Source organism: Delphinus delphis, chromosome X (assembly GCF_949987515.2).
Source record: "Delphinus delphis chromosome X, mDelDel1.2, whole genome shotgun sequence".
NCBI classification, from domain to species: Eukaryota; Metazoa; Chordata; class Mammalia; order Artiodactyla; family Delphinidae; genus Delphinus; species Delphinus delphis.
The window spans coordinates 33,831,342-33,844,069 of record NC_082704.1 but is presented as its reverse complement, the minus strand read 5'-3'; the positions used below and the strand labels follow the sequence as shown (position 1 = coordinate 33,844,069).

At 49.1% G+C, this 12,728-nt stretch overlaps 1 protein-coding gene across 1 annotated transcript; it reads left to right on the top strand.

Moving 5' to 3' along the window:
- Positions 1-1,679: 1,679 nt before the first annotated feature.
- On the top strand, positions 1,680-6,302 carry RTL9 (retrotransposon Gag like 9). Its single transcript, XM_060001995.1, has 2 exons — positions 1,680-5,669; positions 6,186-6,302. Exons 1-2 carry the CDS (start codon positions 1,680-1,682, stop codon positions 6,300-6,302), a joined length of 4,107 nt encoding a protein of 1,368 aa, XP_059857978.1.
- The last annotated feature ends 6,426 nt before the right edge of the window (positions 6,303-12,728 follow it).

Genomic DNA, 12,728 nt, shown 5'->3' with positions numbered 1-12,728 from the left:
CTTTCCCATTGCACCACTTATTAGAGTAACCAAGGGGCCAGCAGGAAGGCCAGTATTTCTTTTACTAAACCCCATCTCGGGGTTGTCCAGGCTGGAGATGGGGCGGGGTGCTGTCTTGGTAATGTGACTAAGAGGGAGAGAGGGAACACGAGGTGGATCACTATAGCACAGTGGAGAAGAGTAGGGGGCTCTGGAGTTGGGTGGACCCGTGAATCCAAGTGACTGCAGGCAAATTATTAAGCCTCTCTGGGCCTGAGTTTTCTCCTTTGTAAGATGAGGATAGGGTACTACCAAAATCTCTTAGTGTTGCTGTGAGGACCAAACGATGCACGTAAAGTGCCCAGCAGAGTGCTTGCCGGTCAGCGCGCGCTCAAGAAGTGTTGACTGTCGTCACTTCTGTTGCTAGTATTCTCAATATTATTATGGAGGCATACTGCACAAGATTGATGACTTCTGTGACATTGTCCCAAATGAGCAAGTGTTCCACTGGGCGTATGGGCAGGCTGTGGGGATGTATCAACACCGTGTAGCGTGCGTGTTGGTTTCCAAGCTCTGTGCCAAGAAGCCCCTTTGGGGGCTGCTTGTGGGAGTGTGCCGGAAGGCTGAGGCTTTGGGACTGCCCACCCACATGTCGTCAGAGAAACTTGAAATCTGTATTTGCTAGAGACTGGGCTTCAGTGAGCCATGATCTAGGACATCAGAGAGATAATTGAATGCGGCCTTAGGGATGTCAAAGGCTAGGCAACCCCGAGGAGGAAGCGATAGTCAAAGACAGTAAAAACTATCACAGTGCTCTTAGTCTAGCCCCAGCCCCAGTTAATCTGAGAAACCCGGTAAAATGGGAATAATACTACTATCTCTTGTAAGATTCAAACGGGTAATGCTTGCACATCTCTGTGCACTATAGACAGTTTAAAGTTGTGTACAGTTGCCTAAAGTATAGTGCCTGGAACACACTAGGTGGGCAATAAGTGGTAGTAATAGTGGTGATTTTTGTTATTAATAATAAAAATCATAATAAACAGGATTGTCAATTCATGGAATGATGTTCTCAACCATTGATCAGTTAAATGCCTTCCTTTTCCTGAGAAAGTCATTCAGGGCCATCAGGGTAGTAAAATGGGGACTAAACCACTGGCAGGACTCAATGAGCCCAAGGAACTAACGACTATCCTGGGGCAAAGGGCATTCTCATCCGGGCCTGCCAGTTCCTTGGCTGGCTTGCTAGTGCTGTGGTGGGAGAGAGCAGAGCTCTGGAACCTGCACTTTTCACAGTTTTCCAGCAGGTGGTGCTGCTGTTTCATTTGAACCAGGACCTCACGGGCTCCTGGCTGCTGAAGTTGCCCGCGTTTATAGCTTTTATAAACTGAGAGGGTGTGCTGTGTGACGGGTGGGTTGCTTTGAAAAGGATAGGGGTGGAGAGGATATTTGCTCCAGCTTCAAATTTGTTTAATGTCGCACAGCTTCTTTAACTTGATAGACCCATCTCCGATGCCACATAGCTGGCAACACATAAAAAAAGTCTCCATCGTGGATCATTTGTCTATTTCCCAATCTTCTTGATATTTGCTTTCAACTGCTAAACTTGTTTTCTGTTTACAGATTTTCTTGCCACGTGGGCTTCAGCAGGACCCCTGATATAATTGCTTTAGAGGTTCCCTCCACACTATCCTTTGGCCATGGCAGATACGTCAATACCCTTACATTCAGTGCGATTCAGCAATGTGCTGACGGAGGAAGGTGTCGACCCCCAAAACAGGGAGACGACCTGCTCTGGACCAATGGTAGAGAACAGAGCAGAGGTCCAAATTCTGCATTCTAGTGTCCAGCCTATGGTCTCAAGTTCAGCGTCAGACCCTGGAGGGGTGTCCACACAGCCGATGACATCCCCAGCCTTTGACACCATGGCCGTACCTCTAATGGGAGCAGCAAACTCTGGAGCACTGTCCCCACCGCTAATGCCAGCCTCAGACTCTGGGACACTGTCCCCATTGTTAATGCCAGCTTCAGATTCAGAGGCATTGTCCCCATTGTTGATACCAACCTCAGACTCTGGGGTGCTGTCCCCATTGCTAATGCCAGCCTCAGATTCTGGGACACTGTCCCCATTGCTGTCCACTTCAGAGTATGGATTAATGTCCCCAGGGCTGATGACAATTCCTGACTTTGGAACAATGTCCACAGCACTAATGGCAACACCAGATTCTGCAGAGATATCACCACTGGCAATGCCAGCTCCATCCTCTGAAGCGATGTCCGCACCATTGATGCTGGTCCCAGATCCTGGAGAGATCTCCCCACTCCTAATGCCAGACGTGAACCCCGGAGTGATGTCCCCACAGCCAATGCCAGCTCCAGGCTCTGAAGGAATGTCACCATTGCAAATTACAGACGAAGACACTGAAGCCATGTCTAAAGTGCTAATGACTGCCCTGGCCTCTGGAGAGATCTCTTCACTGCTCATGTCAGGCACAGACTCTGAAGCGATCTCCTCACTGATAATGTCAGCCCTAACTTCTGGAGCAACGTCCACCCAGCCAACGAGCGCCCAAGACTCTGGGGAAATGTCCACCCAGCTAATGTCAGGCCCAGACTCTGAAGTAGTGGCTTCACCACTTATGACAGCTCCAGGCTCCGGAGCAATGTCCTCACTGTTCCCGTCAGTCCCTGATGCTGGAGAAATGCCCACATTGCCAAAGCCAGCCCCAGACGCTGAAGCGATGTCCCCACTGGTCATGATGGCCCTAACCTCTGGAGGGATGCCCACCCAGCCGATGCCAGCGCAAGGCTCTGGAGTCATGTCCTCACGGTTAACACAAAATCTAGACTCTCAAATTGTGTCTAGTCCGCCAATGAGAGCAACAGCCTCTGGGGGGATGTCCACATCGCCAGTGAGAGCCTCAGACCCTGGAGCAAGGTCGACACCGAGAATGAGAGCCCCAGCCTCTGGAAATGTGTCCACGTTGCTAAAGACGGTCCCAGACTCTGCAGCACTGTCCACCCCACTGATGACGGTGGCAACCTCTGGAGCAAAGTGCACAGAGCAAATGTCAACCACAGCCTCTAGAGCGATGTCCACACAGTTAGCAACGGCTAGAACTTCTGGAGCCACATCCATGGGCTTTATGAAAGTCCCAGCCAATGGGGCGATGTCCACACTGCGAACGAGAGCCCCAGCCTCTGGAACAGTGTCCACACTGCCAAGTACAGCCCCAGTCTCTGAAACAATGTCTACGCTACAGATGACAGCCTCAGCCTCTGGGTCAGTGTCCACACCGCAAATGAGGGCGCCCGTCTCTGGAGCAATGTCTGTGTCACAGAGGAGAGCCACAGCCTCGGGAGTGACAGCTGTACCACAAATGAGAGCCTCTGGAGCCCTGTCCACCCCACGGATGACAGCCAAAGCCTCTGGATCCGTGTCCACACTGTTAATGAGAGACACAGCCTCGGCAGTGATGTCCGTGCCACAGATGAGAGCTATGGCCTCGGGAGCATTGTCCAAGCCACTAACAGCATCCAAAGCCGCAGAAGCAATGCTCACGCAGCAAATGACAACTGCAGCTTCTGGAGAGATCTCCACAATGCTAATGAGAGACACCGCTTCTGGAGCCGTGTCCATGCCACAGATGACAGACACTGCCTCTGCAGCGCTGTCCACACCGCTAATGAGAGCCCCAGCCTCTGGCGACACGTCCACACCACAAATGACAGCCGCAGCCTCTGGAACTATGTCCATGCCTCTAATGAGAGCCCCAGGCCCTGGAGCCATGCCCATGGCGCTAATGAGATCCACAGCCTCTGGAAAGATGCCCAGTCAGCCAATGAGCGCCCAAGACTTTGGGGGGATGTCCATGTCGCTCAGGAGATCCATGACCTCTGGAGGGATGTCCCTACTGCAGACGCAAGCCCCAGCCTCTGAACTGATGTCCACACCAAAAATGAGAGCCCCGGCCTTTGGGGCGGTGTCCACACCACTGATGAGAGCCTCAGACCCTGGAGAGATGTCCACACTGCTCACAAGAGCTTCATCCTCTGGAGAGATGTCGCCAGCACTAACGAGACCCCCAGCTTCTGGAGAGATAGCCACGCCTCTGAGAGCCCCAGCTTATGGAGCAATGTCTACTCCGCAAAAGACAGCCACAGCCTCTGGAATGATGTCCAAGCCACAGATGAGGGCTCCAGTCTCTGGAGAGATATCTACATCGCTAATGAGATCCACAGCCTCTGGAGTGATGTCCGTGCCTCAAATGACAGCCGCGGCCTCTGGAGGGGTGTCCATGCCACTGATGAGAGCCCCAGCCTCCAGGGCAACATCCACAACGCAAACAATGCCCACAGCTTCTGGAGAGATGTGCATGCTATCAGTGCGAGCCCCTGCCTCGGGAGTGATGTCCCCGCCATTATTAAGGGCTCCAGTGTCTGGAATTATATCCACACCACTAAGGAGACCCTCAGCCTCTGAAGCTGTGTCCACAGAGTTAATGAGAGCTCCAGCCTCTGGAAAGATGTCCACCACACAAACAACAGCTGTGGCCTCTGGAGGGATGTCCAAGCCATTCATTAGAGCCACGGCCTCTGGAACAATGCCCATGCCATTGATGTCAGCCATGGCTTCTGGAGAGATGTCTATGCCGCTGATGAAAAACATGGCCTCTGGGGCAACGTCCACACTGCAAAAAAGAGTTGTGGGTTCTGGATCTACTTCCTTGCCACAGATGACGTACGCAACCTCTGGAGGGATGCCTGCATCACCTATGAGAGCCTCAGCTTCTGGAGCAACGTCCGCATCGCTCATGAGAGCCTCGGCTTCTGGAATGATGTCCATGCCGCTTCTGAGAGCCACAGCCTCTGGGGGTATGTCCATGCCACAAATGGCGGCCACAGCCTCTGGAATGATGTCCACTCTGGAAATCAAAGCCAAAGACTCTGGGGAAACATCTGCCTCTCACATCAACGTCACAGCCTCTGGATCAAAGTTCACACCACACGTGACTGCGACGACCCCTGAAACAATGAACCAACCACCAGAGGAAGTCCCATCTTTTGGCATGCTGACCCCAGCACTCTGTTACCTCTTAGAAGAACAGGAAGCAGCCCGGGGTTCATGCTCTGTGGAGGAGGAGATGGAGGTTGATGAGGAGAAGCAAATGAAGGGATTTTTGAACGATTCAGAGAAAATGGCCTTTCTGGTGTCTCTTCATCTGGGGGCAGCAGAGAGGTGGTCCATCTTGCAGATGGAGGTAGGAAACCCCCTCTCCAATGAAGATAAATCTTTCCTGAGCAGATCCCAGGGCTTATATGACTCCCTATCTGAAATAGACATCCTCAGTGCCGTCCTTTGCCATCCCAAGCAGGGCCAGAGGTCAGTCAGGCAGTATGCCACTGATTTCCTCCTGCTGGCCCGACACTTGTCTTGGTCTGATGCCATTCTGCGGACCAGGTTTCTGGAAGGACTCTCGGAAGCTGTTGCCACTAAAATGGGCCGGATCTTCCTGAAGGTGGCCGGCAGCCTAAAGGAGCTAATAGACAGGTCTCTGTATACCGAGTGCCAGCTGGCTGGAGAGAAGGATTTCCCGGGCTGCTCAAGCCAGGTTCTGCCGTCAGCCTGTAAGCGGAATAACGAGGACGCAATGGAGAATGAACTGAACTCTCAGCAGCAGACCGAGGAGGTAATGATGGGGAAACACACTCAAGGTTTCTGAATAGAAAAATGAGGTAATGATGGCAAAGTCACCCTGCTCCTTTGAGTAGCCTAAGGAAGAGGCTGGGAGAGGCATTGAGCTCCTAGACCCTAACCCCCCACCTAGAGTTTCCTCAGCGGGCCTGGCTATGTACTTATTTTGGGTGTATTAACCACATTGAGGGCCTGGGATGGTTAAAGGTCCAAGTCTTGTGATTCTGAGGGAAATGGCTGGGCTCAGTCCCAACTCTGCACCTATTCCAGGTCCAGTTCTCAAAGAGGGGTCACGTTTGGGGGACTGGGTCCCACCTACAGCCACAGGTGTTATAGGCCCAGGTCACTAGGGAATTTGGCCAGTCTAGTCCTTGATCACACTTTATACAAATAAGGTACGTTAGCCGAGTTGCTTGACTTGCTGAGTTACTGAAGTTATCCAGGCAGAGCCCCACTTGGCATAGTAAGCATGGCTCTCACCTCTGCTGTTTTTGTTTTCTCTCACTCCCAGCATCAGCATGTCCCCAAACGCTGTTACTACCTGAAAGAGCATGGAGACCCTCAAGAGGGTCTGCACGACCACCTTCGACAGAGCACAGGCCATCAGAAGGCTGCCACTAACAAGTAATGCTACCTGGACACTTCTCCTGTGATATCCAGCTTGGCTGCTAACTTGAGGACTGGTTCCTGGACCCATTCCATTCAATTACATCATTAAACCTTGTGGCCTTCCCCCTTCAGCACCCCCCTCCAGGCGCATCCCACCCTATCTCCCACTTGGCTGACTTGACCTTCTCTTTCACCCCCACATGCCTTTGACCTGCCCCAGCGATCAGAGCGTGGACTTCAAGAGCGTTTGGTGTATGAGGTTCTGAACTCCCATTACCGCCGAGGCCAGTCCTAGTTCCTGGTCCAGGGAGATGTCTAGGCAGGAGAAACCGTGTCCTACCTCAAAAACACCTTAGAATGTCTTGCCACGTGTCATCAGGCAAACTTGAGGAAGCCCTGGTCCCATTTCACCTGGCAGGGGAGCCTATAAGGAGAGTGACGCCCACTCCAATACCATCCTTTTCATCCAGTACACTTGTCCCTGTATGCCCCAACTCATAGCACCTAAAATGGGTCTCCAGGGCCCTTGCCCTGTTTATAGTCTCCATCCTGAACCATTCGTTTTGACCCATAGTAGTAATCTTAGTAATGGCTAACATTTATTGATTATGTGTTGTGTGACAGTTACTGGGCGAAACTCTCGACAAGCATCATCTCACTACATTCTTACCATAACCCGACTTGTTCTTGTGTTGTCAACTTCTTACGTCTTGAGCTATTGTCAGTGACTGTTGTCTTGTCCCTCAGTGTCGAATCTCTAGCTCTGACTTTTGGGTGACCCCTCAGTTGTTAATTGCCCTCACTCCCCCTTGGCTATTGTGTTTTGTGGCCAGCCCTCTTGATAAAGATCTTGGTCTGTAAACAGGCATAGATAGTTAGAGCGTAATATGAGCAGTGTTTGCCTTCAGGTGGTGGGATTATGGGTGTTTTAATTTTCTTCTTTCTACTTCTCTGTACTTTCCAGATTCTCTACAGTAAGCATGTGTTACATTTGTAATCGTAAAAGTAAATAAAGTCCGTTTATGAAAAAAAAAAGAATTAACTGTGGCTAACAGAATTTGATTTATTGAGTCCTTCATTCAATCAATATTTATTATCTAACGTGTGCCAGCCACTGTTTTGGGGACAGACGGATGAGAACCTTGATCAAATGAAAACTTCATTCCAATGGAAGAGGGGGACAGACAATAAGCAAGAAAACGCATATGTAAGATGGGTTGAAATCCTGGTGAAGGCTATAAAGACAAGAAATAAGAGTAATGGGGAATTTGATACTAACAGAGCCATTTTATTTATTCAAAATAGTCCATGTAATTGGTTTACTCAAAGATCTTTTAAAAACAGTAGGAGTGACATGATTAGAAACATATTTTAGAAAGCGAACTTGGCAACAGTTTGGATGCAGGATAGGGAAAGGGTCAGAGAGCAGTTACGAGCCCCCTACTGCGATAGTACAGGTGACTGACTCATCAGATGACTCAATCTAGGGCCAGGGCAGTGGGGATGGAAAGAGAAGGACAGAGATGAAATTCTTTCTGAGGATTCAAGTCCGCTGCTCCATTACCCTAAACACTGGGTCTGATTCCAGGAAGAGGAAAATGATTCTCAAAAAACAAAGATTAGCAGATAAATCGGCAGCCCCACAGTGATATAGATAAGAATCTGGCTCTGCGGGCTGCCTGAGGAGGCATCTATCACCAGTGCTGTTGCCTCGGGGGAAAAAGAGGGTGCCATTGGTTGGGAAAACCAAATTCTAGGTGGTAGGGCCTCTGGGGACCCATTTTCCCCCTCTTCTCTGACCCTGTTGGCTCACACCTGGTCCAGTCCAGGTCCGAGCGGACTTCTGACCTCCCTGTTAAGCCAGAGTTGCTCTTAGCTCAGGAAGGTGCTATTGACTTTACTCTCTCCTGAAAAAGAAACTGATGATACAAAATCACAATCTGAGTCTAGAAAATATGTACGGGAAGGAAAATGTCTTTGTCTTCAAAATGAAGCTAATTTTCTGGTAACCACAATAATGGAGAACCATCGCAATTCTTTGCTTTATTTCTCTCCCCAGTCATTTTGCTTCCCTTTGCTTTTGCCTTTACTCTCTTTGAAGCGAACGTCACTAGAGATAAATGGAATAAATGAAGCCCAATCACACCCTGCCAGTGCCCTGTCCCTGCTCCTCTACCCACCTCAAAGTTATAATTAGAAATGACCACTCAGCATCTACACGGAGCTGGCTATCATATGCCCAAGTACTTAAGACAATTTCACCTGCTGTAAAATGGTGTTTCAAGTTTCTCCAGGCCCCACTGGCCCATGGGTAAAAATAAGGTCCCATAAGCAGTAAAAACTCGGATGTCACTGACCCCGTGCCCATCTGTGTTACAGGACCTCAGTCCCTTGAAGGTTTCCCCCTCTTATTTGTGGAAGACCCTGGCAGTCCTCTCCTGTTCCTCTATTCCTACCCTGCCTCGGTGGGGGTTGACCGCCCACGTGGCTACGCAAGGGCAGCCGCTCCATCCCGCCCCAGCTGCTGGTGGGTGCCTCTGGCTGTGGGAACACGGAGGCCCCTGAAGGGGTGGGACGTGGATTCTGCAAATCCACAAAGGGCCTAAACGTTGCTGCCTTCCCTTCAGCTTTGGCTGAAACCCCTGATGGGTTCACTGGAGTTGGGGGTTGGGGTGATAATTCCCCTCCTCGTACCGTGCCACACTTTGTCACCTGGACACCGAAACCGCATTGCTTCTGCCCTGTACCTCAGTGAGGCCCACGTGAGAAGAGGGGCTTCAGTTTCTTCCTGCAGCAAACTCTCCCCTGCTGCCCCTGCCCCCATGGCCCTGGCTCAGACTTTCAGACTCAGTTCCTGTGTCTGGAGAACAAAAGCCATCAGATCTAGTCAAAACCATTATCCTCCAGGTGAATAGATGCCAGGGACTCTCTCCAAACGCCCAGCTGTAGGGCCCAGGTGGAGAGCAAATGTCACCCTGTCCTGGTCCTCCCTCCTTCTGCCGTTCTCTCCCCCATCACCTGGTCTCTGTCTCTGCCCCTCAGGGACCAAGAGTGTATAGACCCTTCTCCTGAAGGTCACTTCCTCCATGAAAGTATAGGCTTGGGCTGTCATTGAATGACTGATGCCTCAGACAGTTTCCAAACATTTCTGAGTCTCACATTGGGATCACCTGAGATCTTATTACCCTTAAACCTAAGCTCGGCCCTGAGGAGTTTGGGAAGTGGGTGGGATAGGGCTAGCTGGGACATATTCAGCATCCAGTCTCTTCAGGGGTGCTATTTAAACTGTGGGGGAAGATCTAAAAGTAAATCCTTGGCTGAAGGCTGGCATAAGCCAGATGGCCACTGTGAAGACTTACCCTGTTACCCTGAACAAATTTGCCACCCAATAGCAGCCAACATTTGAAGCTCATAAAGTCTGAGGCCTGAGCAAGAATGGTCCTGCTTTCCCCCTTCCCTATCTCAGATCCAGATGTGAATCCTCCTGAGAGTATTTAGAAAAAGTCTTTAATATTCAAGGAAAAGAATCAATCATTGTGGAATGCTACTGAACTCAGGAGGTTCTGCCCAGGGGCTAGCTGCAGCCCCAAAGTAGAACAACCTCTGTTCTAGGCTCTAGCCAGAGAAGGAAGGTGAGATTCTCCCTTGGGCATCTTCCCACAGAGAAAAAAACTGCATCTTGGGCCCGAGCATCTCTGAAAGTGGAAGGGATTTTTGTGGTTACACCAAGAGCTGGCTTTTCTTTCTCAGTACTTATTTCCCCCTCTTTGTCACTCTTCTCTCAAGAAAGGGGGGAAGTGGGTAAGGAAGGAAGACGATCAATCATTTAGATACTCCACGCCCCTGCCTTCCAATGCCATCCTCTTCTGCCTTCCCCTACCCCTGCCTTGGAAAGCGATCCTAGATCTAACCCTGGTGTTTAATGTATTCACATTAAAAAAAAGGCACCAGACACTTCCGGTTTAAGCAACTTGATAGAGAGGAATTGGAGTAGCTGCTCCCATTATAAACTCAAAGAAATGCTGGATAAAGTGTGGGGGGAAATTCACAGCTGGGCCTGAAATAAAGAAAGGAAAATCTCCAGGGGCAAAAAGACAAAGAGGGATCTTAATGGCAGACCAATAAGCTCTGGAGCCCTCCAGGGTGAATGTGGTGGAGCCAGAAGAGATACAGGCTAGCTGACAATAGAGTATTTACATAGCACTTGAGCAGCAAAACTGTGAACTTCTAATTCTATACATTGCTCAACTATCACTCGAGAGTCAGTATGAAATGCAGACATTTTCCAAGAAAGACTGAGTCAATTCACCATTCATATGAAACGTGCTGTCCTTAGAGCTGGGCTGGGCTTGGGGAAGCCGGCAAGATTTAAAAGGAAAAAAAAACAAACTCTTACACTTTGACAACCTTTGCTGAGAATTTTACTGGTCTAAGCACTGATGTATAAATGGGTACTGGACAGACTGACCCTGGCTTTCCCACAATATCCCCTAGTATCTTTTTTTTTAATTTATTAATTTTTTGGTCAGAGCTTTATTGAGCTGTAATTCACATACCGATAATTCGCCCATTTGAAGTGTACAATTCAATTTTTTTCTAGTATATTCACATAGTTGTGCAACGATAATCACAATCTTATTTTATTTTATATCTTACCACAATCTAATTTTAGAACATTCTCATCACCTCAAAAAGAAACCCTGTACCCATTAAGCAGTCACTTCTCATTCCCCCTGCCCCCCAGCTCCTGGAAACCACTAATCTATTTTCTGTGTCTATAGTTTTACCTATTCTGGACTTTTTCTAAGTGGGACCACATATTAGATGTGCCCATTTGTGTCTGGCTCCTTTCATTTAGCATAATGTTTTCAAGGTCCATCCATGTTGTAGCATGTGTCAGTACTCATTTCTTTTTCTAGCTGAATAGTATTCCATTGTATGGCTATACGACATTTTGTTTATACGTTCATCAGTTGATGGACAATTTGGTTGTTTCCACCTTTTGGCTATTATGAATACTGCTGCTATGAACAGTCTTGTACAAGTTTTTTGTGAACATACATTTTCATTTCTGTTGGGTACATACCTAGTATTAAAATTGCTGGAGCATGTGATAATTCTATGTTTAACCATCTGAGGAATGCCAAACTGTCTTCCAAAGTGGTTGCACCATTTTTACATCCCCGTCAGCAGGATATGAAAGGTCCAAGTTCTCCACAGCCTCACCAACACTTGTTATTACCTATTTTGATTATAGCCATTCTAGTGGGTATCTCACTGTGGTTTTGAATTGCATCTCTCTGATGGCTAACAATATTGAGCTTCCCTCCAATATATTTTTATTACAAACTCAACTGTCTTGCAACATATTACCATAAGTACTGTTAGAGGCTTCACTTTTTTTTTTTTTTTTTTTTTTGGTACGCAGGCCTCTCACTGTTGTGGCCTCTCCCGTTGCAGAGCACAGGCTCCAGACGCGCAGGCTCAGCAGCCATGGCTCACAGGCCCAGCCGCTCCACGGCATGTGGGATCTTCCCGGACCGGGGCACGAACCCGTGTCCCCTGCATCGGCAGGCGGACTCTCAACCACTGCGCCACCAGGGAAGCCCGAGGCTTCACTTTTTAAGAGCATTCTGGGAGAAGCTACTTCTCGCCTTGCCCTCCAGTCCACCCTAACAATGCTATTGCCCCAAACCAGGATTTGAGGGGTGATTAGAAAGGCAAATTCTCATGGTCCTTCCCAGATCCATTAACTACTTTCTTTCAACTGCTGCCTTCTGTAACAAAGAGTGCCTCAGAACAAAGGTGAGTATGGGCTTGTATTTTGGGGTTTGTTGGAAGACCAGAAGCCCTGGCTCAAAAGAAAATTCCCAGAGAAATGTGGCCTCTTTCTTGTGGATTCTTCCTCCTTCAACCCCAAACTAAAATAACCCAAACAAATAATTCATTGTTGTGGTCATTCACTGGGCTAAGACCCTCTTATTCTGACACCGCTCAGATTTTCTCCATAACCCAGCTCACCAAAAGTTACCATCCTCTACCCTGAGAGAAAGGGAGAGAGGAAGAGGGAGAGGGACAGGGAGAGAGAGAAAGAGAGAATAAAATAAAATGAAGGGGTTCCTTGGTGGCGCAGTGGTTAAGAATCTGCCTGCCAATGCTGGGGACACGGGTTCGAGCCCTCGTCCGGGAAGATCCCACATGTCGCGGAGCAACTAAGCCTGTGCGGCAAGCTACGGAGCCTGCACTCTAGAGCCTGCGAGCCACAACTACTGAAGCCCGTGTGCCTAGAGCCTGTGCTCTGCAACAAGAGAAGCCACCGCAATGAGAAGCCCGCACACCGCAACGAAGAGTAGCCCCCGCTCACCGCAACCAGAGTAAGCCCACGCACAGCAACGAAGACCCAATGCAGCCAAAAATAAATAAATAAATTTATTTTAAAAAATGT